Source organism: Mchenga conophoros, linkage group LG3 (assembly GCF_057382185.1).
Source record: "Mchenga conophoros isolate Kocher_MC1m ecotype Shallow Benthic linkage group LG3, M_conophoros_male_GT1.1, whole genome shotgun sequence".
NCBI lineage: Eukaryota > Metazoa > Chordata > Actinopteri > Cichliformes > Cichlidae > Mchenga > Mchenga conophoros.
In genome coordinates this window covers 74,022,907-74,045,268 of record NC_140528.1, presented here as the reverse complement: position 1 = coordinate 74,045,268, position 22,362 = coordinate 74,022,907, and the positions used below count along the sequence as shown (strand labels likewise).

Genomic DNA, 22,362 nt, shown 5'->3' with positions numbered 1-22,362 from the left:
TGACACCGAGGATATCGAGCACCACAAGCAGATTTACTAGCTTCAGCAAACGAGTTGCCGAGCCAGTACAGTGCGCTAAGATTTTCCTTTTTTTCTTTTTTGGTTGCAGCAGCACGACAAGGGCCTCAGTACTTTTCCATGAGGCAAGATATTATGGCAAAGCCTCCCTCAGTAGGAGGATTTGCCAACTCTGCCTTTTTAATGGACAAGGACCATAAATCAGGGGAAAATGCTAATGTTCCAAGGGACTTATTGACAAAGATCCTTGTAAGATGTAGTAGGTGGAATGAGAAGGCCTAAAGTAAATCTATATAACAATGGGGACAGGAGGAAATTAGACTGTAACTTGGGCTTCAATTTAACTTGTTTTTTCCGGCCATGAATAATCAAGTGTGGTACACTATCAATCTAAAATTTGGACACCTTTATTTTCATGACTATTTACATTGTAGATTCCCACTGAAGACATCATGAACATATTTAGTTATTTTCTTTGCTACATAAAAAATAAAGTAAAAAAATAAAATAAAGAAGAACAATTAAATGACAAAGTGTGTCCAAACCTGTGACTGATAGTGTATCTATAGAAATATTAGACATAGCGATGAATTGTATAGCACATATTCTTTGTGGATCTTTTGTGTTTATGGGCTTCGCAGTTCAGATCTGCGCCGCTGACCCACATTAGCACAGCAAAGCAACGGGATCAGAGGTCGTTACGTGTGACGCCAACCAGACAATCAGAGCTTCATTGTCCTGCACAAGGACTGTATGCAGCGCATCTTGCACAACATCATGTGACTCTGCCATTAACCTGCTGTAACCCCTGCGGCCTGTTTCGCCACTTGAGCATGACCGGCGTGTTGCCATAACTAACTTTTACACTAATGTAAAAAGTTGTAAACAATTATGACAGTAATTCATTATTAAAGCAAAACTGGGAGGAATCTTGTCATGCACCACACGAGTCTCATAATCTTTTGCTCATCTCACAAGTTTATTAAAATCCCAACCATTCAAGACAATGAGAGAAATGTCACACAAACACTGCAGGTACACACAGCGGCAGCCAGTGAGCTTTATGAGCAGTCAGGAGAGTGGCGTGTGGAAGCCTGCAGAACAAATTACATTTTTAAGCTTTTAAGGATCAAGTAAGTGCCACATTCTTGTCAAGATCTTGTAATGCCTGTTGCTGTGTCTAAAAGGTGAATTATCCCCGTTTTGCAGGCTTTGCCATGACAGGATATCCATGGCAATATAAGAATGGAGAAAAGAGCACACGTGGAATCAAAAATGAACATTAAAGTGATTTTATTGTCCAAACAGACAACTCAGTTTGTTTCAACATCAAATTTGAAAAACAATGGAAAGTTAAAAAAATAAAAAGGGGGAGGGGGATTTGGGACTTTTTTTTTTAACAAGTTAATTGTTAAAACAAATACACATCACTTGGGCGAACCATCCTTTAATAACTTATAAAGTCTCTGCATTGAAAAGGTGCATCAGGCGGAGGAGGGGGGGTAAAAAAATAAAAATGCAATAAAACATTTGGAAAGAGACGCAGCTGTGACAAAGCTGTGTGAAAAAAAAAAAATGTGCATGAGATTTAAGGCATCCACATATTCCCCTATAGTGTGGGAAGTCCCACACCATGACAGCAGCATCTACGCAAGACATATAGTCTTAAAAACAATCACAGCCCTAAATACAGCATCACACAACCAGAATATGGCCCCCAAAAGACTAAATGTCAGACTCTTATTCAGCCCTCTGTGTGCTCGCTGTGGCTGAGCGTTCAACGTATCTGGAAACACACAGATGCCTCAAGAAAGTGTCTAGTGTCTTTAAGAAAAGTGTACCCGACAGTATGTCCCTCTCACACTTTGGGATCGGTTTACATTCATCTGCAAAAAGTACAACTTCAAATGGTGTTTGAGCAACTCATGTTAGAAAACACACAAACACCCAGAACATTACAATTTTGCTGATTTAAAAAAAAAAAAAGAGAAAAAAAAAAAAAAAAAAAAAAGACTTGAATGAGAACAATCAGGCTTTCTGATGCACAAGCTTCTGGCTTTACATCCAAAGCTGACTGGCTAATAGTTAACACTGCGCTGTACAAAAACACTGTAGAAAACGTGACACCACTGGAGTGTCATTTACATTTGGGCAGAAGTGCATTTCCCAACAGGAAACCCAATATCCAAATCCCCAATCCCTACAAAAGTTCAGCACTCCTCAATCACGGTACCTGCCGAGGAGGAGTACAGTTTTTTCTTAACGAGACGGAAACCTGGACTCAGTTTAAGTGCGTGCCTAAAGGTCGGCGCAAAGCAGGTTCCCATAAAAAGAAAGTCCCGCAGGCTGGGCCAGGCGGTGCCATCCTGCTTAAAAACAAGAGTCAGCTCAAATGTAGGCACCACGGTGGCATCGTACACGATGCGTTCGAGCTGCTTGCATCCCTTGTCCAACTCCAGGTGGACGTAGAGAACAGAGCCGCGCAGACCGCAGGGCTCGCAAGATGCCAGCCGCAGGACTTCACGCGCTATTCTCCGCGTTAGCTTCTCTGGTACCAGCACTGAGGAGCAGTGTAGCGTTGTCTTCTTAGCCCGCGAAAGGCAGTTTTCAAACATCTTTGCCAGCTGCTGACAGGTTCTGTCCTCAGTGGCATCTGCAGTCCTCTGGGTCTCATCTAAGCAGTCTAACCAGACGTCCAGTCCTGGGAAAACAAGGCAAGATAAACATTTAAAGGTCAGATAATCCTGACTTAATCATATCAGCTGCAGTAAAATTGAAAGGTATTTTATTAGGTCAACTGGGACAAATCACAAGATTTCAACTCCACCAATGACTAAAGGAATGGGTCTGTGTTTGTATGCTTTTCAGCTGCCTTGTGTGAATGTGTCAACAGTCCCTTAAAAACGAAATACCATCTCAAGAGTCTGAGCTGCACACCCACAAAATATCATGTTTCTGCAGCACAATCTTGTAGCAATGTGCAGAGAAAGACAGCCTCAGACTTGCCTTCAATCGTGGGCTGCTGTTTCGCAAACAAACTGAAGGGATGACTTCATCTGTACCCGCCCCCTCCTCCTCCCCACTGCTGCAGCCATGCACCACACAGGGATAAACAAGCGCACAACTAGAAGTATCCAGCATCTAGCAGGTTAGCTACACAAACAAAAAGAAAACACTAGTAAGCTCACCTGCATCAGTGCAACCGTGGTCATATCTTCTATCCGCCAATTCTGAAGCACACTCGCTGCTTTTGGGCTTTAACGTGCTCGTAGCAACCATGGTGATAGCCTGTTTCTCCTGGAGTCGGCCGTTTTCCCGTAGTTTTAGAAAAGCTGCCTGAAAATAGTAGCGTCATTGTGTCAGTCCAAGCGGATGGTTTGAGCTATATTTAAACAAATGACTAACTGAGGTAGCTACCTCAGGATGCTAAAACTTTCAAAATGTAGCACCTAAAAGACAAAAAGCCGTAAAAAAAACCTAAACAAATAAAAACTTAAACCCCTCAATTCTTAACTGCTAGCTTAAAAGACACTCATTCGCAGCATTAAACGACTCACCTTAAATATTATTTAATACAAAATAACTTAATTTAGACGGTTCCTCATGAATAAATTCGCGCACACACACATTGATATAGAAACACACACACTGACAGTCAGACGTACTACAACGGGGTGAAACCTCTGAGGGTTATTTATACCCTCGTCTACTCAGCTGACCAGAGGGCTTGACCAATCAGGCGCTGGACGCGGGACACAGCTCCTTTCCGATTGGCTGCGAAATAGCATTTAAATTAATTCATTGACCAATACTTGGGGGTGATTTCTTGTGTTGCTACGTGGGCAAGATAACACGCCGTAACGTTTTTGTATTCATTTTAAAGCGTTAACTTCGCCCGAAACGTGTTTTAATATGCACTCAACGCTTCAGCCACCTGTTTGGTAGATTATGGGTCACCAGCAAATGTTAATAAGCTATCTATGACTGTTTCATTATTATTATAGAGAGACCTCGAGCTATGTTTAAGCCTGTAATCAAGCCACGTGAGTTTTCATATTGCTGTTTGATCAGAAAACGCAAAATATTTTTGTAATCAATAAGGTAAACGAATAAAGAAAACGTAAACACATGAAAAAAATAAAAGTTAAACTACACACTTTAAAGAAGGGGTGGTTAATTAATATTCCCAATGTGTCACTTGATAGACTGGGACTGCACCAATAAGCTGAACTCATTACTGTTCAGTATCAAGTTTATCTCTTTGTGAACTTATTCTGGTGGCCCTCCACAACAGTCCCAGATTCTCATGTGGGCCCTTTAAAAACAGATTTTTTTTTAAGTAACTTTATTCATAATTTTATTAGCTGTATTGACACAACGGTACTATCTAGAAAATTTGAGGCAAAAGCTGAAAATAAATCCCTTTTTCATCTCAAATCCAATTTTTGTGAACCTCACCCCAAACACAGAGTGCACAATGTCCTCATCAAAAGGACACACTGCCATATGAAAGACATTCATCCTAACACAGAAGATCAGTAGACGAAGTCTGAGTGGGTTTCACTTCCCAAAAGTACAGTTATGAGTAAAGTCTCAACAGAGTTTTTCTCCCAGTAACTGGATCTGACCCTCTTACCCCCAGCAGCTCTGCTGGCTAAAGGGTAATGGAATCCAGTGGGCGAGGGAGAGACGGAGAGACCAAGCGTTTTCCACCGGTCACATGGGGGGAACTAGATATGCCCTGGAAAAAAAGTCACATTCTTTAATGTTGCTGCTTTTGTAGATGCAGAAATATACTGACAAGTGTTAGGTAAGCAAGGACTTTGGTAAAGTTCACATGTGTCAAAAACACAGCAAGGACAGAAAGAGCTGTCATTATGGAGGCGGTGGTAATGAGGTTTGGACTGACATTTATGAAAAATATGCAAGGTCGTTAGTAGCTGTCTAAGGGGTAGAAGTGGGTCAGGGGCTCTGAATAAGGAGTACTTGTACTTTAGGTAGATTACAAGTAGAAGTAAAATAATTTCCCAGCTCTTATGCAGCGCCTCTTAACATCATCAGTATTAGGGCACAGTCCAGCACATAAAACTCTGTATCTAATCGTTTCAAAGCCAGCAATCAACATTTTACACCCTGCAATTAAAATTTACAAGCAAGAAGAGATTCCTTTGAAAAGATATTTATCCAGGTCATCGAGTAAAGTTTAAAATAATCTAGACACTTCTATATTCTAAAGACTATCATCTCGAGTGTCAGCTGCATGACATATTGAAAATCTGCCATGAAGAGAACACTGTGTGTGATTTATTCCAGACACTGTGCCCGAGACCTGTCCTGCAAAGCTCTGGTTCTTATCTTGCAGGCGTTGTTGTAATTTGCAGCAGTGGGAGTTAGCTGCAGTAGCCTGGGCAGCAAACTGATTCGTGCAGTGTCTACAACACAAGCATTTCTTAAGCACTCGGAAATTGAGCTCAGGAGGTGCAGTGCGTTTGCACTTCTGCACAAGATCACATCCACTTCTGCTCGTTTTGCTTTGTGCGTCAAACATCTGCTCCACTGAAACAGCTGAGAGCAGGCCCCCAATGTGAGGCACTGCTGCGTTCGACCTTAACCTCCTGTCAGTAAGTCAAGTCAAATCCGAATCCGCTTGATAATTTTTCCCCAACTCCTGTTTCCCTGAATGAAGCAAAAGATGAAACGTGTTGGGTCTCGGGTTACTAATCCATTCTGGTTCAGATGAGCCTTCTCTTATCCCCTTGAGGACACGTGGTATGCCGATCTGGGACTCGCCTCCATCCAGTAAAACGTGCCCCTCGTTGCCCCCGCTAGGAAACTGAATAACAAGAAGCTTTTTGCTGAGTTGCATTTCAGGAGAAAGCAGGTTGCATGTGCCGGGGTTCATATTGGTGTGTAGCTGCGTTTTGCTGGTTGTACATTTAAAAAAGGACTTACACACACACAGAAAAAAGTTAAACCTATTCTTTAGAGTCTGTGGGTCACGAAGGCTTTAATTTATCACTTTATAAATTCAAACATAAAAGGCTTTTATGTGTCGCACAGTGAGCTCAAAATCTCTGTTTTCACAGGCAGCTTGAACAGTTTTAATTAACAAATGAAAAATGTTCTGAAAGGCATCGCTTACATCTCAGCAATATTAAAAAAGTCAACTTTTATCCCCAGTCCATGGTTTTGTAACTTGTTGGCTGGTCATCTGTGAAGCGCTGTGTCCGGGGCTGACACCCATTCAACTATTTCACGGCTTCAAACGATCTGAAATCCAGCAGCTTGGTTTTTAACAGCTGCTAAGAAAAGAAAGCACATCGCTCCCTTCCTAGCTTTTTAAAGGCTTTAGTGGTTTACATTTCTGATCTGCTCGCACTATTCTCTGCCCCAGGTCACTTAGGTCATTATCACAACTGCTCCTGTCAGACTTCTTTATTCATTTCTCAGATTTAAAGCTGTCTGCCTCCAGATTTGGATGAATCTCCTACTTCAGCTCAGATCGTGTCCCACAGCTGATGTAAATGTAAACTCGACCTTTTCTTAAACACTTTTACAGCTTTGATGCGTTGATAGTTTATTCATCTGTTTTTGTAATCCTTGCCAGTTACTTCCTCAGATGCACAGTTTTACTGTCCCCTCTAAATGCATCGACTGTAAAGCGCTTTGGGTCGAGTGCTGCTGTTATTAAATGTGCTTTTAAAATAAAATGACTCAACGTTAATGTGAATGTTTCAAATGGCAGTTAAAGAAGGCCCGCTATGCTCATTTCTATTCTGCAAAGCATGCACTTTTAGTTAAGAAGGCTTGTGCCTTAAAATGTAAAAAGACAGAAGGATTCAGGTTTGTAACAACAGGAACAAAAACATGTGGGAGAAAATAACAGGCAAAGATACATATTGATTATTTAGAGTCAAGAGAGGAGAAGGGGTCGAAAAGGGGTGACAAACACACTGAGCAGGAGAGCGCGAAGAAAGCTCCCCACGATGCCCTGAATGTCACAGCCCCGGCCACAGCTGTTAGCGCATTTTATTTGTGTGTGGAGGGTCTTCTGCCAACCTGCTCGCCGTGTCTTTGATGGAAACGTGCCCACAGTCCAAGCTGTCACCCGGTCTCATTTTACGAAGGCCACGGTCAGACCTAACAGGGCAGTGTGTGAATCAGAGCAAAATGAAGGTCATGAGAGATTTTATGTTTGATGTTATATACTCAAAACACCATCTGGGAGGGAGGCTCTTGAACTTATTTGTTACGCACTGCGTGGAAATATGAAGAAGAAGCTGAGAGGTGCGTTTGACTATCGTTGCTTATATCTCACTCCACTGTCAACAACCTCTTTGGAACCTGGCTGCAATAAACAGCAGCCAAAAACATTTCTTTGCTCTTTCATTCTGTAGTTACCTGTTGGCTCCCTCTAGTGGTGAATCACTTAACTCACACCATTGGTGTCCTACAGCTCGCTCACAAAGAACCACAATCAAATACAATAAATTAGAACTTTTAATTTATTTTAATGATTAAATTATCCATTTAGCACATCTCCTATATGCTATTTCAGATCTATCAGAAGATGCATATGTATATGTTAAAAAACAGGGCAGCACAAAAAAGACATTTTCTAGTGATTTATTGAGGAAATTGATGATGACAAATTCCAGCCACAAAGCATAAAGTAGTTCCAGTGTCTATAAATCCAAACAGCCTTTTGCATCTGCTTTAGTTATGTGTGCTTTGGTGCAACATTTGTAGAAGAAAACCCCACAAAAACATTTAACAGACCCTCTGTTGCAGCAAATTCCTATGTTGTTACACGCGCAAACAAGTCGTCCTAACAGCAAATATCTAGCGCACATCAAACAAACCCCAAACCTTCATAATTAGCAAAATGGCTCAAGGCAAGTAAAAAGTAAATGGCAGATAAGAAGGTAACGAAAGGATGATTACAGAGTTATAAAGCGTATGATAAGACTAACGTGAAGGATCTGGGGTCACTACACAGGAAACATGTTTGCGGCAGTAGTTTGCACCGAGTGCAAATAAAGGCTGCATAAATAATAAGTCACCACTGTCATTTAATAGGTGGCGTGTCAGCTTCTTTAGATGAGCTTTGCAGTCCTTACTTTTGAGATCAAGTTCATTTGTTTTAAGATTTATCATCGCAGTCACACGCCCTACTTCATAAAACTGCTCTCTGCATACAGAATCACACTTGAAAGCATCTTTTATTAAAAAAAAAAAAATTAAAATATTTCATTACAGCTTAAAAAAAGGAGACCTAGGATCGAAACAGCTTTCTCAGACCATCAGTGTGTGGGCGGCGATGGTGACTCTTCTTATCTGGCTTCAGCTGAAACACACAAAAGAACAGGAGCAATTCATAAAACTGATTTTCCAACCTGAAAAGTCAAAAAGGCCGTTAAATTGTGATTTTCATCTTATTGCGTTTGCTGTTTTAAAGCTCCGCACCAGCAGCCTGCAACAAAACAAACCCTTCTTTTTTTTCCTCATCAGAATTCCTGAAGCGTTATTCCATTTCCCTGCCAAAGGCATGCAGGCCTGACTGGGAAGGAAGGCATTGCATTCGTTGGCCAACTTGTGTTTTATAGTAGGTGGGGTGAAGGGGTAACTTAGGGTGTGTGCGCAAACTATGCTTGACATGCGCGCCCGTGGATGTGCTCGTGCCTTTACGCACGCACGCCTCCGTAGCATGTGGGGCCACGCTGACATTTACTCAGTGCACAATAGGTCGCGTCCAAAATAATCTGCGTTTATGTTAGGATGTCCCTATCTTTCAAGCCCTGCTGCTTGTTTGAGGGCGGGGGGCGCGAAATCACAGGAAACACCTTCTGCTGCCTAGCTAAAGCCCCAGAAGCCCATACAGTACAATGAGGATATTAAAAGCCCAGCACTTCCCTGGGATAATTGAAATTCGGTGTCTGGAGAAACAGTTTCACCAAGTGATGGAAGAATGCGCAAACAGAGGGAAGTCGGGAGGAACCCGCTGCAGGAAATAGAGGGAAGGCGGCTCACCGTTCTCTTCTCTTCCTGATGATTTAACTCCGAGGAGCATGACGCCATCCTTGCTGTTCTCAGCTCTCTGGAAAGATGCGCTGTGAAGGGTTTTAAAGAGATAAATGTTTGGCTTTTCTTCACACACCCTGAAAATGGCATAATCTGTCTGATCTTTTAATATCAAACTCACTTCTCAGTTCCAGTGTCGACGGTTTCTGTTCAGCAGAAGACAACAGAAGGCAATGATAAGCACACATGCTTGTTTGAATTAAAATAATTTTTCAAATCATAAATCCCAGTGTAAGCACTCGTGCATGGGCGTCCTGGCAGAGCATGTACCTGTGGGGTTGTGGACTTTCTTGGATTTGAATTTGAGGACGATGGCGATAGCAGCTGCGGCCAGGGTGGCGGGCAACGCAAGCCACCACAGCTTTTTATCTGGGGGAGGGGAACACGAAGGACACGGCCATCAGTATCCATCTGGTGTGACGTGCGTCTTCCACATTTGCGTCTAACCAAAGGGCAGAGCAGTGATGTAGCAGCTGCAGAACCACGCAGTTTGGACTTTCGACCTTTAACGGCCCTTCTACATGGACTCTGCATTGCAGTGCAGAGTTTTATCCCCCAAATCATTAAAAAGTAAAAAAAAAAAAATGTTTTAAAGTCTGTCAACATAATATGTGACCTTTTTTAAAACAAGATTTTATTGGATTGGGCTATTTTAAAGGTTTTGGAGCCCCGCAGTGGAATGATTCAGCCCTCTGAGGTGGCAGAGTCAGTGGGCTGGGCAAATGGGAATCTCAGTAATTACTGTGTATTTTTTTGCCCACACATCAGATATATGTAATCAGGAATCCCAAATTGCTTGCGGTGTTGCTGATAGCGTAATCCCCAGTAGGACACTAGTTTTCTGTTTTCCTTTTTTTTCTTTGCTCTGAAGCTTTTTGTGCTTTCAAGTTCAAGTTAACAAACGATACTCACAGTCTATGCATTCATCTTCATCTCTAGATTACAAGTCAATCATATGGAGGACCAGAAGAGTTACATATCAAGATCATTCAATATGACTCAGTGAAAATGAAATGAATGAATGAATATCTACATTTACTTGTTGCTAGCGTTTAATCATATACCATTTATTTAGTGTCTATATTTTTATTGGCAGCTTTGGTCCTCCGTACAGATTCAGCTGTGAGAGGCTGCAGCTGCTGCATCGCTGGTGTGCAAAGTCAGACTGATTAGCTTTGTTACCTGCTGATTTCTCCTCTGTTTGACCCGCCTGAGAACCTTTCAACGACACACATTTTGATTTGATTAAACACGGTTGGGATGTCCATTCATGACCTCACGTTTAGCTCACTGTACACAGGATCACTTACCGGGACTGTTCTCCTGAGGGGTTCCTTTAGTGGGAGGTGATGATGTCCTTGAAGATCTGCTTTGAGAGTCAGCGGTGTTTTGTTGTCCTGTCACATTTAAATTCATTATTTATTTATATATTTCATAAATTAACTAAATTTTTTTTTTTTTACTCAAAGACGGTTCTGGTTTCAATTATAATGTGTGGAGCTGTTTGGGGATTTCTTTTAATTTCAACATTTTCAACAAGGACGTGCTGAAGGATGGTTATCAATAAGAGAAGAGAGCACAGAAGGAAAAAGAAAGAGAGGGAGGCAAACAATCATGTCGATACAAACAGTACTGTACCTGGGGCAGGAGGAGTGGTACCTGTGGACAGTAAAGAGCAGCGTTGTTTCATTTGAAAAACAAACTGTTTTAGTTGTTTGATGTGTTTTTAATGCTTTAAAAAAAATCGCATGATCACATTTTTTTTTATTGTGTACCTAAGTCCTGGTCAGGATCGATCTCATCTGTTAAGATAAGATAAGATAAGATAAGATAACTCTTTATTGTCATTGCACAGTCATACATAGTACAGTAGTACAATGAAATTGGAAAAACTGTCCTACGTCGGCACTACATATAACACAACACGACACGATATGACACATCACAACTTGTTCAGAAAACAAGTGAAGAAACCTATGCCTATCACTGAGGAGCTCACACGTGCCACACTTACCTTGACCTGCTCTGCTTTGGCCATCAGAATGCTCACTCTGAGAGACATCAGTGGGGGCTGATAAAAAAGAAAAAACCTCATGAAATATGTTAAAAGTATCTATGTCAAACTGCCTTCCATATACATTGTTACACTTTATTTCTGAATGCAAAATGAAGTTCATTTAAATCGTCTCTGTACTAAAGCACATGTAGAAACCCTTCAACAAACCACATATGTCATATAAAATTATACAGAGCCTTACTTCCAATGCTTGTCTTGTTCACTAGTTCAGTAGTCAAAGAGTCATTCTGGGCGGATGTGGATGTAGCAGCAGCAGCAGCAGCAGTAGTAGTAGTAGGTAACGTAGTACTGGCTTTAGGCGTGTCTCCTAGAAAACAGAATGTAATGAAGGTTTGTAGGAAAATCTGTTGGAGCTTGACGATAAAATAAACAAGCAGTCTTTAGCCCAAACTAGCTTGTTTTTAAAAGCACACCATCTTGTCCCTTTTTTCCCCCCTTTACTACAGTATATTATTTATTACCTTTAAATCCACCGTATTTTAAATGTCTTTACAAGTACTCCAGTATGCAGTTTAAGGTCACAAACCGTGCTTCTACATCTACAGGTGTGTCCTAAAAATGGTTTTTAAGGTGAGCTTTGAGAAACCGTTTTCGTGCTCAGGAGATGCATGTAAATTCCATGAAACAGGACAATAAAGCAAAGTGAAATGCAAAGAAATTTGGAAGAGGGCTTTAAGAAACACTCACTATCCAGAGGAGATGTGGTCGTATCTGTAGGAGGAGAGGGAGGTGCTGCTGTTATTGCCTTTGCTGTTGTCGTTTTTGTTGTTATTGTTGGAACTGTTGCCGGTCCTGGTGCTTTTGTTGTGGTTGAGGTTGGGTTTGACTCATTTTCTGTGTGGTATGAAGAAATCATGAAGGAAGTTAAGGAAAATGATTTGATTAGATCCACATAAAAGTCTTTTGGTGGTTATTTAAAGATATATGTGATTGTGGAGAGGTTACAAGAGAGATTAACACACTTTGTTATCTATCCAGAGAAAATCTACAACCGACACCAGCTCACTGTTGAACTCATTGCATCTAAAAACTCAAAATCTTTGTCTGCATGTCTGTCTTGTAACGTCCCTGAGTGCCTTCTTTGGTTGGTTGGATTGTTCTCTGCGATCCAGATTTAAGGTATTTCTGCATCCGCTGGAAGGTATGTCTATCTTTTATGTACAGTCTTTGGTTTCACCATCAGATCAGGCCCTCACTCGCCACGTCAGGGTATGAAACAGAAAGATGGCTCCAGCAGAAATGCTCAGCTTGAGGTTTCACAGCAGGATTTTACTGACTATCGGGTGGTGCAGCAGTGGCTACAGCTTATATTGTCCACCTGTATGGTCTCCATTGAAGATTTTGGGTTGTGGTTGCTTTGGTAACCCTGCATTTCTCATAATTACTCATGGGAATGGAATTCTTTGGCTCCATCTGAAGTCGCTTCCGTCACTTCCGATCGAGGAAGTGACGGAAGCGATGGTATTCTTTGTCTCTGCTGAACACCGTGCCGCCAACAATGAATTCACTTGTCATCGTTACAAGTCACAAAACTTAAGTGACATGTTGCTGTTCTTTTCCAATGTGCACAAACCTTTTTAAAAATACTCAACTGAGAAAGGAAATGGTTAATATTTCCTTTTTGTTATTACAGTAAGTTATTACTTGTGTATCCTTGGTTGAAACTGTAAAGATATTTATGCCCAGTTTTGCTCACTGAGTCACAGGCTTGCTTTACAAGCTCTGACCGCCATCCTGCGTCGTGGCTGTTTGGCGCTACTTTAAAGGCCAGCTTCTGAGACGACCGAGGGTCAAACATGTCAGACAGGGGGTGAAAAGTCTAGATAGAGAAGGAGATTACGGCATGTCGAGGTGGATATCCTCTGCCCCAAGTGTCGCAGCAGTGTGAAGCTGCATCCTGTCCCAGACATATACAATTGTTGCTCCCCGACCCGTGTTAAGCTTCCTGCTGTCGATCACGATTTCATTCAGTGCATTTCACTGCAGTCCGGCTGCTTGATGGCTAACAGGACGTTTCTGCTCTGACCGCACAAAGATCAGACTGTTTTTCATGAATCTGGTCAGGAAGGAAAATCAAGTCTCCCTGCCAGACATAACTCTAAAGTATTTAAGGCAAGTCTCAAGTCAGGTCATTGAGTTGTTAAAGGAAGAGTACGAGGCGAGTCTTCGGTATGTTGGATCATTCAGAGAGTTGTTTAAGTTCCTGCTAGTAAATCGAGGTAAAGTTAAATGTTAAGTATGTGTAAATTGTTTGCGACGCATCGTGGCCTTTTCAGTCCTTTAATCATGTAAACAAATCCAAGTCAAGCCTCAAGTATTTCAAGCAAGTTTAAAGATCAAAAGCTAAAGATTTGCCAGCATCAGAGAGTTTCGGATCCTACCAGGCCCACACTTTTCCTTATGTGTCGCGGAACAAAATCTCACACAGATAATTCTAATGGCCCAGGCGTGGGCGTTTCCTCCAGCTTGTTTACCGCTTAAACCTTGGAAGAAGATTGGCTGTCACCTGGGATCTGTCAGGCTCAGGACAATAATCTGCTGTCTCTGTGATAGAGGGGGCGGTTTGGTTCTCACTGCCTATCTGCTGTTAGATCACCTATCTGCTCGGCACAGACAAGCTTTCAAGTTCTTTTGTTTCTGCAGAATGAAAAAAAAAAACAAGTCAGTAGCCATGTGGCACTCTGGTGCTTTTCATGCCAGAGGTTCTGACTTGTATCTAACATCTGTTCACTCGCAAAAATCAGAAACAAATTGTCAGACTTGTTAGTTTGAAGGTCTCCGTTAAGATTTGGAGGCATAGAAACACAATCACATAAAAATGTGCTCCAAGTTTATCTCCCTTGGATAAGCAAAAATAGTCTGAGTGGATGTCCTTAAAGTAACGTAAGTGACTTTTGACCATCGCTGTGATCTTTATCATTGCACACACCAAGGGGGAAACGCATGGGTTAAAGGGAAGAACCATTAACCAGTGCTCAAACCAAAACAGAACACAACTATGGAGGCGGTCATCTTGATAGAAAGCCTACTACGTTTAGTTTTACTATAAATCACAGAAACAAGGTTGTTGCTAACTATTAAAGAGTGCTGAAGACTTCTATCAGCATGTGATCAAGCTGTAGCCATTGTGAATGATCGCCCTACCTTGTGTGAAGACATGGGCAGATGCTAGAAGCAGGACAGCAAAAACCCTGACGGACTTCATGGCGATTCTGCAGCTGTGAACTCCTTAAACGTCTCCCTTCGAGTGGCCCGTGTGAAAGGTGTCCAAGCCTGGGTGCTCCGCTGCTGATGCTTATTTTGGCACTTCCTTTAGATAGAGAAGGGGAGGAAATACACTGGCTTCCCTTCCTGACGTAAACTGGGTGGATGTAGAGACTAACACAAGGCAGGCACTTGGCTCAATTCTGGGTCTATTTAACAATCATGTCAGTTTTGTATAATGTGGTGGAACCCAAAGGCAACTCCCATTGCTTATTTTTTCCTGCTCTGACACCACTTAACGAGGGTGAAGGAGACTGGAGAGACCTCACGGAGAGTGAATGGAGCAGAATCGGACAAAACAGATGAGATTAGATCTTTAAAAAAGTAGTTACACTGAGCCAGAGCTGTGCGTAAGTGAAGTAACTGTGGTAAATTTTGATAGTGGTGACATTGCAAGCCTTAATCCATTGGAAACCATTAACATACTACACAGTTCAACTGAGAGATAGAATCAGATTGGTAAATAATGACTGGAACTGATGACAAAGACCTGACAGCCCAGAGGAGCTGCTGAGAAGCCAGCCATTCTCCACTATTTGTTAAACAATGTCTTCACAAAACCTGTTGTCCAGGCGTGTTGGTGGTAACACACACTCGCACATCGACCGATGCATAAAGTCAAGACAGCTGTTTTTTTGCAAAAGCATCACAAAATGAGTTTGGATTTTTATACAGAGTGAGGTTATAATCAAAGACGAAATGAGTTCTTCACTTTTGAACACTGCCCGTTTTTACTTGAAACGTTTTACTTGAAAAAACTTAAAAAAAAACCAAAAAAAAAAACCAACTCATATTGTTTCCTACCCTATCCCCACCCCCCCACCCCCAACAAAACCAAACTGCTGTTTTTTGGGCCCTCCCAAAAAACAGGATGCCAGACTTTACTTCCTTTCATTTAAACATTGTGTTTAATAACTGAAAGGAGGTCCAAAAGAAAGACACTTGAGACACGCACACGAGAAGTGGACTTCTTAGCTAAAATATAGAATGACTTAAATGTTTGTTTTACTAATTAGAATTTTTTTTTTCCACTGACAATAAAATAGAAATAGCTGAAACATATTTTCCCAACACATTTTCAGAAAGCCTGACATTTCCAAAATTAAATGTAAACTTCAACTGCAACCTAATGTACATGCACACACCGATCACTTCATTCGGTACACCTATTCAGTTCCTCGTCAATACAAATGTGTAATCAGCCAATCACGTGGCAGCAGCTCAGTGCGTTTAGACCTGTTGACATGCTCACAATGACTCACTGGACTTCAAATCAATCATCAGAATGAGGAAGAAAAGTGATTGAAGTGTTTGTTTAATTTAATGTGTTTGTCCTTGGCAGGCTGGTTGGTATGAGTATTTAAGAAACTGCTGTTTGGGACTTTCCCACACAACCATCTCTAGTGTTTAAGGAAAGTGGCCTAAAAAGAGAAAATATGCAGTTAGCAGTTGGGTGGAGATATCTTGTTGACTCCAGAGGTCAGAGGGGAATGACCAGGCTTCTTCTAGCTGATAGGAAGGCAGCACTATTGCTAATATATAACCACTTGTTACAAGAAAGGTATGCAGAACATCACTCCCATCAGCTAAGAACTGCTACTGCAAAGTGTCGTCTCGAGCTCATGCTGCATTTGGATGCAAGGATCAGAATTTGGCATAAGCAGCATAAAAGCATGGCTCCGTCCTGACTTGTATGAGCAGTTCAGGTTGCTGGTGGTGTAATGTGTTTGAGATATTGACTTTGGGCCCCTTTGTATCAATTCCCTCATTGTTTAAAAGTCACAAGCCTACCTGTTGCTTACTAATTAAAGCGCACCCATCCTTTGACGGCTTCCTTCTCAGGTCATCTCAAACTTCTTTTGAACGTGACAGCGAGTTCGTTCTACTCGAATGGCCTCCAGTCACCAGATCTCAATCCAGAAGAGCACCTCTGAGATGTGGCGCAAACCAGAGAGCCGCATCATGGATGTGCAGCCATGCGGTCACATCAATCTGAGGAATGTTTTCAACACCTCAGGGTCCAACTCGGGCGTAGCTAATAAAGTGGCAGTTGCATGTATTTAAAAAAGAAACAAGGCTGCAGACCCCTGTTCTCAAAAACAAGTGTGATTATGCACAGTCATTATGTTTGAGCTTAGCCTCCCGAGTTTAATCAAAGAAGTCACTGAGGTTGATAAAGAGGAAACACCTTTGCTGAGGAACTGCCAAGTAGCAATTTCCTATTTACATACTGCAGCGCTTTGAGCCAAGCTGTGTTTGACTGGAGCTGTAGAGGAGAATCACACTGAACTCATATGAAACCATATATGACGATGACTTCTATCGGTTTTCAGGCGCTCACGCACACATTCACCACACACACAGGGGATTCAGGTTCATTTCAAGTTGAAATTCATGCACATTTTTATTGAACAGTTATATAAAATACTTTTCATAGTTGCAAGTGCATGCCTCATCTGCCAACAGTTTTGAAGTTAAATTACAAAAGCAAGGCTTCATGTCGTGTAGTGAATTACTTGGGCACTTAAAGCAGTTCTTAAAAAAGATCTAAGTTTGTTTTTTCCTCGTTTCATCTTAAAGTATTGAGCAGTATCAAACCTGTAACTGATATACAAAGCAGAGGTCCAAATAATAGTCATAATAATAATAATAATAATAATCAAATTACACTTTCTGTGGCACATTTACAAAAACAAAACAAAACCGATTCACCTGTTATATGACACAAACAGCTAATCATGCATTTTGGAGTTCCACATGTAACCACACACCTCACAAGAATTGTCAAACATGCTTAATTGGACTGTGTGCACTTACAAGCGCAGGTTAAAAATTTCATTTCTCATCCATCATAGATAATTAAATGCTTCAATTACAAAAAAAGAAGGCATAGAGCATCGTGGTGTTAATTGAAAGTATGCAGTTATACGTTTCCAGTATATGTTCACTAAAGCGCAATATATTTCAAAACAGGCCTCCACAGCCAAAGTTTTCAGATGTTCTATTTCCTTTTGTTTGATTTTTTTTTTATAAAACATGCATAGGCAGACACTTTATTGTATTCTTTTTTCCTTTTCTTTTTTACACAATATAGTTTCTCTATTTTTACTTTGTTCGCAATACTTAAAAAGAGAAAAAAAAAATAACACTCATTTCCAGCAAGCCACAATAAATCTACCCTCCCCCCCTCCCCCCTTCCAAAAGAGACAAAAAATAAACATATCTGCAAATGATAGATAGGTTAAGTGTAAATTCCAGTTATGAAACTCAAGAAAATAGGTATTCATTACTGAGTTATTTAGCCATTATACAGAAAAATCAGGTCAAAGCACACACCAAAAGAACCTGAGGTAAGCATAATATGTACAAAACCATAAAACGTTCCATTATTTGGCATTTCCACAACATTGCAACATTCTTTTCTTTTTTTTAAGACTGCCTAATTAATTTCAGAGCTATTTTATAAGAGTAGCAAAACAAAAAGTTATCAATAAATAGTCCTTATTTAGTTTGTACACCCTTATATGTTAAAAACATTATCTCATGTTCTGTCCTTTTTAGTGCTGTATTTTTGTAAACGTACGATAGTTAGTAAGAAGTTAAACGACTTTCCGTTTCGGTGTAAATGAGCAAGGGTCTTTCAAGAAAGGAAAAAAAAAAGAAAAACAAGAAACTGAATCACCTTTAAGATCTCGATCTCTCTTTCTCTCCCCCATCGTTCTCTCCCTCTCTGACATACTGTGGTGTGGAGGTGAATCAAGCGCGGTTACGGCCTGACCCTTCAGAAATGTGACCTGGCAATAACTTAGCAGATTTGACTATGAACTAATATTTTGAAGGCATATCCAAAGACTAGCAAGTGAGATGTCCCCCCGTTATGAGCCATAGATGCCTCCCCCCTCCACATTCCATCACTCCTTCTCCTCCTCCATCCCACACCTTCACCCTCTGCCCCTTTTCTGTGGTGGCGGGTCGCGATGAGGCTGGGGGGCGAGGCAGCCCCGTCGGCCAAGGTGGCGCCTTGCTGCTGGGCCTTCACTGGATGTTGCTGCCGCTGCTGGTGCTCCCCTTGGCATCTGTGCCGTTGGTCTCCGAGGACAGGGCCTTGTTGAGAGAGTTGAGGCTGGCGTCAGAAGGCAGGGCGTCTCGCCGCGGAGGCATCCTCTCGTTGATGCGGTCCAGGCCCTTGGCCTCTTCGAAGCTAGTGATCTTGTGCTGAGGCGAGAAGCCTTTGATTGCTGTTGAGATGCAGGAAATAAGGGTAGGGAGGGGGGGGGGGGAAGAGAGTTAGGAGTGATTTTATATGGTGTAGAGTTTAAATGATTAAAAGAATGGGGGTGGAAGGGGTGGGGGTCACGCTCACATTCACCCGTGAATCACCAAATTTGATTATATTTGCTTTGCTCTTGAAATTGTGAGAGAAAAAAAATTGTTTTACTGAGAAAGTGACAACAGAGGCTGCACCTGATCACCTGATGAGCTGCTGGCTAGTTCAGTTACATTTAATCCATGAAAACTGAATATCTAAAGGCGATCTCTGATATGATAAGTGCATGGCGTCGATCTCTCCAGACACACTTGTAGGTTTGGAAAACAGAAATACTTGCTTTCTTGGGTGGGGTCACATGAGAAGATTTAAAAAAAAAAAAAAAAAAAAAAAATCCTGCCCATTAAATCTGGTTAGCTTAGCTTCTTTCTTTTGTTTCTTTTGGCTGCTACCTTGTTTGCAAAGTGTCAATATCCTCATATTTCTATCCAAGCTGTCCTTTTTGATACAACTCTTCAAGGGATTTTGATAATCTCCTCCTGACTAGAACCATGCATCTTTTGCATGTTTGGCAAATGTGTTAACCACTACACTATGGAGCCGACTGTAAAGCGTTAAACTTCCGCCCCTTGAGCGTGGAACCAAAAGCGAGGCAATCAAAGGAGCCTACCAAAGGAATGTTTACAGGCTAGTACAAAATATTGTTTTTTTGGTTTCTATTAATAATTTCTATGAGTTATAAGTGGATACCAGGCAGGTCAAAGTTTGTGCACATTAGTGCTTTGCTGGGTGTTAAGCTGAAGTAGCTAGCTGTGACTGAGAATCACGAGTGTTATGAATCTTCTCTTGTGACTCCACCCAGGAAATAAAAAAATTCTAAAAGTTGAACTTTCTTTGGGTTGAAGATGAATGAAGTGAGAAGAATCTTTGCTATTCATGAGGCCAGACAAAGTCTTCAACCACTGTTACTTGTTTGTGTTTTTCATGGAAAACAGTATTTGTCGTGCAGCATTTTAAACGATTAATGGTTTAATAAGGCATGAACGCAATATGAAAGTATTTAAGCAATTTGATAATGTGACAACACACGGATATAACTTATGTGATAATGCCGCTTGACAGATGAAACGATTACATATTCCTTCTAACTCTACAAAGGGCACTTCCTGACATCAGGGTCGACAGGTTTTCACTGTGCCAACAATATCCGTGATAGCAGACCATCTCGTGGCCATCTTGTCATGCTTTTTTGCGCATGTTAAAAGTTAAGAATGTGACCGATATTAACCAAAATCTCAACGCAGCCGTATCGCGGAACACCTGAAGACCCCAAACATCCAGGTCACCCCATCACAACACAGCTTTTGTAACGACAAAAGGGAAGGGGGAGAAATGATCAAAGAGACAAGAAAAGAATAAAGGGAGGAGAAAAAGAAACACTAGAGTGGAGCCCACTGAGACATTCACTTCCACAAAATAGAAACCACGTTGAGACTGAGCTCACGTACAAAGACACTATCAAAGGAACTTGGGGTGCTAACGACTTGTTTAGTCTGCTTGAAGCATGCAGCAATTGAAGGTTGACTGGAGGTTATGATGGGTGGAAGTTGCAATATGATACAAAACTGAGTGAACTAAACTGAATAATGAAGATAAAACCCTTTAAATATGCAAAGAAACACCAATGACATTAATAAAACCAGCAATTCAAGGCTGTTTCATTCAAGTCGATGGATACTTTAAGTATTACAAGAACGAATCGTTCCAATATTCAGCTTGAGTTCTATTTCAGCACTTTTTAAAAAACATTTTGTTACTTCCACCTTTCATACAGACTGAGGGTGATTAATACTATGGTTGTAAATAAGAAAACCCTTCTTACTAGAATGGGGGTGTGACAAGGGGAGGAGGGGATTTGATTTAAGAGGACAAATTGGGGATTGTGGAGAGGACGGTGTGATGGGTAGCGTAGTTGTGTTGCTGCATAGCACAGGTCAGACACAGGTTATTAGCAGCTCAGAGGAAAGAACACGACACAGCAGGGCCACAGAGGATCCACATGGAGAGAGAAGCAGAGAAGAGTCTGGACACTACAATGGACTGTCCTCTATGGGGCTAAAGAGGAAGTACTGGACAATTTCAATGTAAATAGCAGCTGGCATACTACTATTTAGCTCGCAGTTGAGGTTGTTCTTGCGCCAAAGGCGATGCAAGTAAAGCAGATTTTAGGGAGCGTCCAATTTGGATTTCAAAGCCTCCTGTGGAGCGTCTACCAATTCAGATTCAGCTCTAAGGAAGGTGTTACATAAATAAAACAGCAACAACAATGCACAACTGCTTCAGCTGTTTCAAAGGGGAAAACCATCAAGAGCTTTCATAGCAAGACTTCATTGTATTGTGTGAGGGCAGAGCAGAGGGGGAGCGTGCTGTCTGCTATGATAAGAGCATTGCATTAATCATTTAAACTATGATGAGTGATTTCATTGAAGTACCTTCCTCTGGAAAAGTTCATTCAATCCCCAGATAAGAGAACAAGTGCAGTTTACCACATAAAGTATTACCCTCGGTAACATTAGGAATATATTCCATTAGGAAATAAAGTGTTACTTCAAAATGATATTCAATATCCTGTCAAGGTGAACTCTACCGATAACTCGACAGGACCTACTTCCTCTTTAAGGTCGTGAAAACCTTAATCAGGAAGGTGGGGTTATTTTTCACTTACATGGTGCCTTATCTAGATCTGCTGCACACATTTGCTGTGGAAAAATACTGGTACCAGTACCACAACATTAGCACCTGTGCTTTTGGGAAAGGCCAAATTCAGAACCCATGATGGCGATATAACCTTTGTGCTTCTCCTATTGGTCTGAAGTAGTTAAGGCTTGTTTAGGAAAAGTTCATGCCAGATCTAATACTGTGCAAAAGTCTTGATTTACCACTTGTTTGTCCAGTTTTATCAATTTTTTTAAGGGCAAACCATGTGAGAGATACCAAGTTGTTTGGATAACAGCTCTGAAACTCATCTCGTGTGTTTCTGTGATAAGCTGCTAGTAACAACGTGCCTAAAGATACAATTTAAAATAGGCTTTTAAATAAGTTGTCTGTTATGTGTAGACACAACACTGGTTCATCCCTTTCGTCGGGTGTCTTTTTACACTTGAAAGATTCATAGCTCAGCGGTACTAATTCTAAAAATGGAGTGCCTGGAAAAGTATTGCTCCAGACCACCTTAAAAATTGCCAAACATAGTCTGGCTCTTTGCCGAAACGATACAAAAACAATATAAAATGGGCCACGGCTCAACACCTTTGCACAATACTGCACTTTTCAACATTAATTAAGAAGCAGCTTTCTATGAATTAAAAATGAAGGATTTTATTGGCTTGTGTGCATCACATAACCCCTCAAAACTTTAGGTTTTCAGGACCTTTAAGGATGCTGGTCCAGTCTATCCCTCTGGATAGGCTGAAGGCTTGGTAAAGCTGCCAGATGACCTGATGATACCCACCTCCTACATTATATATGTGTGAATGTGCATTTTCTCTTTATCTTGATGTTTCATGCAGATTATTTTAACTTCTAACAGAGAAGATCCTTAACGCAGGAGTTTTTGTGGATGAACCGATTGTGGCCTACATTAGCGCTGATTTCC

The 22,362-nt window shown here is 41.3% G+C and overlaps 3 protein-coding genes across 6 annotated transcripts in view; all 3 read right to left on the bottom strand.

The window, feature by feature from the left end:
• Positions 1 to 975: 975 nt before the first annotated feature.
• Positions 976 to 3,719, bottom strand: LOC146580433 (DNA damage-inducible transcript 4-like protein). The gene is made up of 3 exons (XM_085267186.1): positions 3,576 to 3,719; positions 3,207 to 3,354; positions 976 to 2,719 (listed from the first exon to the last, which is right to left on the bottom strand). Exons 2-3 carry the CDS (start codon positions 3,295 to 3,297, stop codon positions 2,229 to 2,231), a joined length of 582 nt encoding a protein of 193 aa, XP_085123312.1. The 5' UTR covers positions 3,298 to 3,354; positions 3,576 to 3,719; the 3' UTR covers positions 976 to 2,228.
• Positions 3,720 to 7,630: 3,911 nt separating this feature from the next.
• LOC146580432 (uncharacterized) lies at positions 7,631 to 14,563 on the bottom strand. The gene is made up of 12 exons (XM_085267185.1): positions 14,321 to 14,563; positions 11,864 to 12,010; positions 11,358 to 11,483; positions 11,114 to 11,170; positions 10,875 to 10,901; positions 10,738 to 10,758; positions 10,410 to 10,496; positions 10,282 to 10,317; positions 9,370 to 9,468; positions 9,221 to 9,245; positions 9,049 to 9,128; positions 7,631 to 8,365 (listed from the first exon to the last, which is right to left on the bottom strand). Exons 1-12 carry the CDS (start codon positions 14,379 to 14,381, stop codon positions 8,352 to 8,354), a joined length of 780 nt encoding a protein of 259 aa, XP_085123311.1. The 5' UTR covers positions 14,382 to 14,563; the 3' UTR covers positions 7,631 to 8,351.
• Positions 14,564 to 16,818: 2,255 nt separating this feature from the next.
• Positions 16,819 to 22,362, bottom strand: part of LOC146580431 (protein phosphatase 3 catalytic subunit alpha) — a 68,190-nt gene continuing 62,646 nt past the window's right edge. For all 4 annotated transcript variants that reach the window (XM_085267180.1, XM_085267182.1, XM_085267181.1 and 1 more), the window contains one exon: positions 16,819 to 18,678. In XM_085267180.1, the coding sequence (XP_085123306.1) occupies positions 18,476 to 18,678 (203 nt within the window). In that variant the 3' untranslated portion in view covers positions 16,819 to 18,475. The remainder of the gene's footprint in view (positions 18,679 to 22,362) is intronic.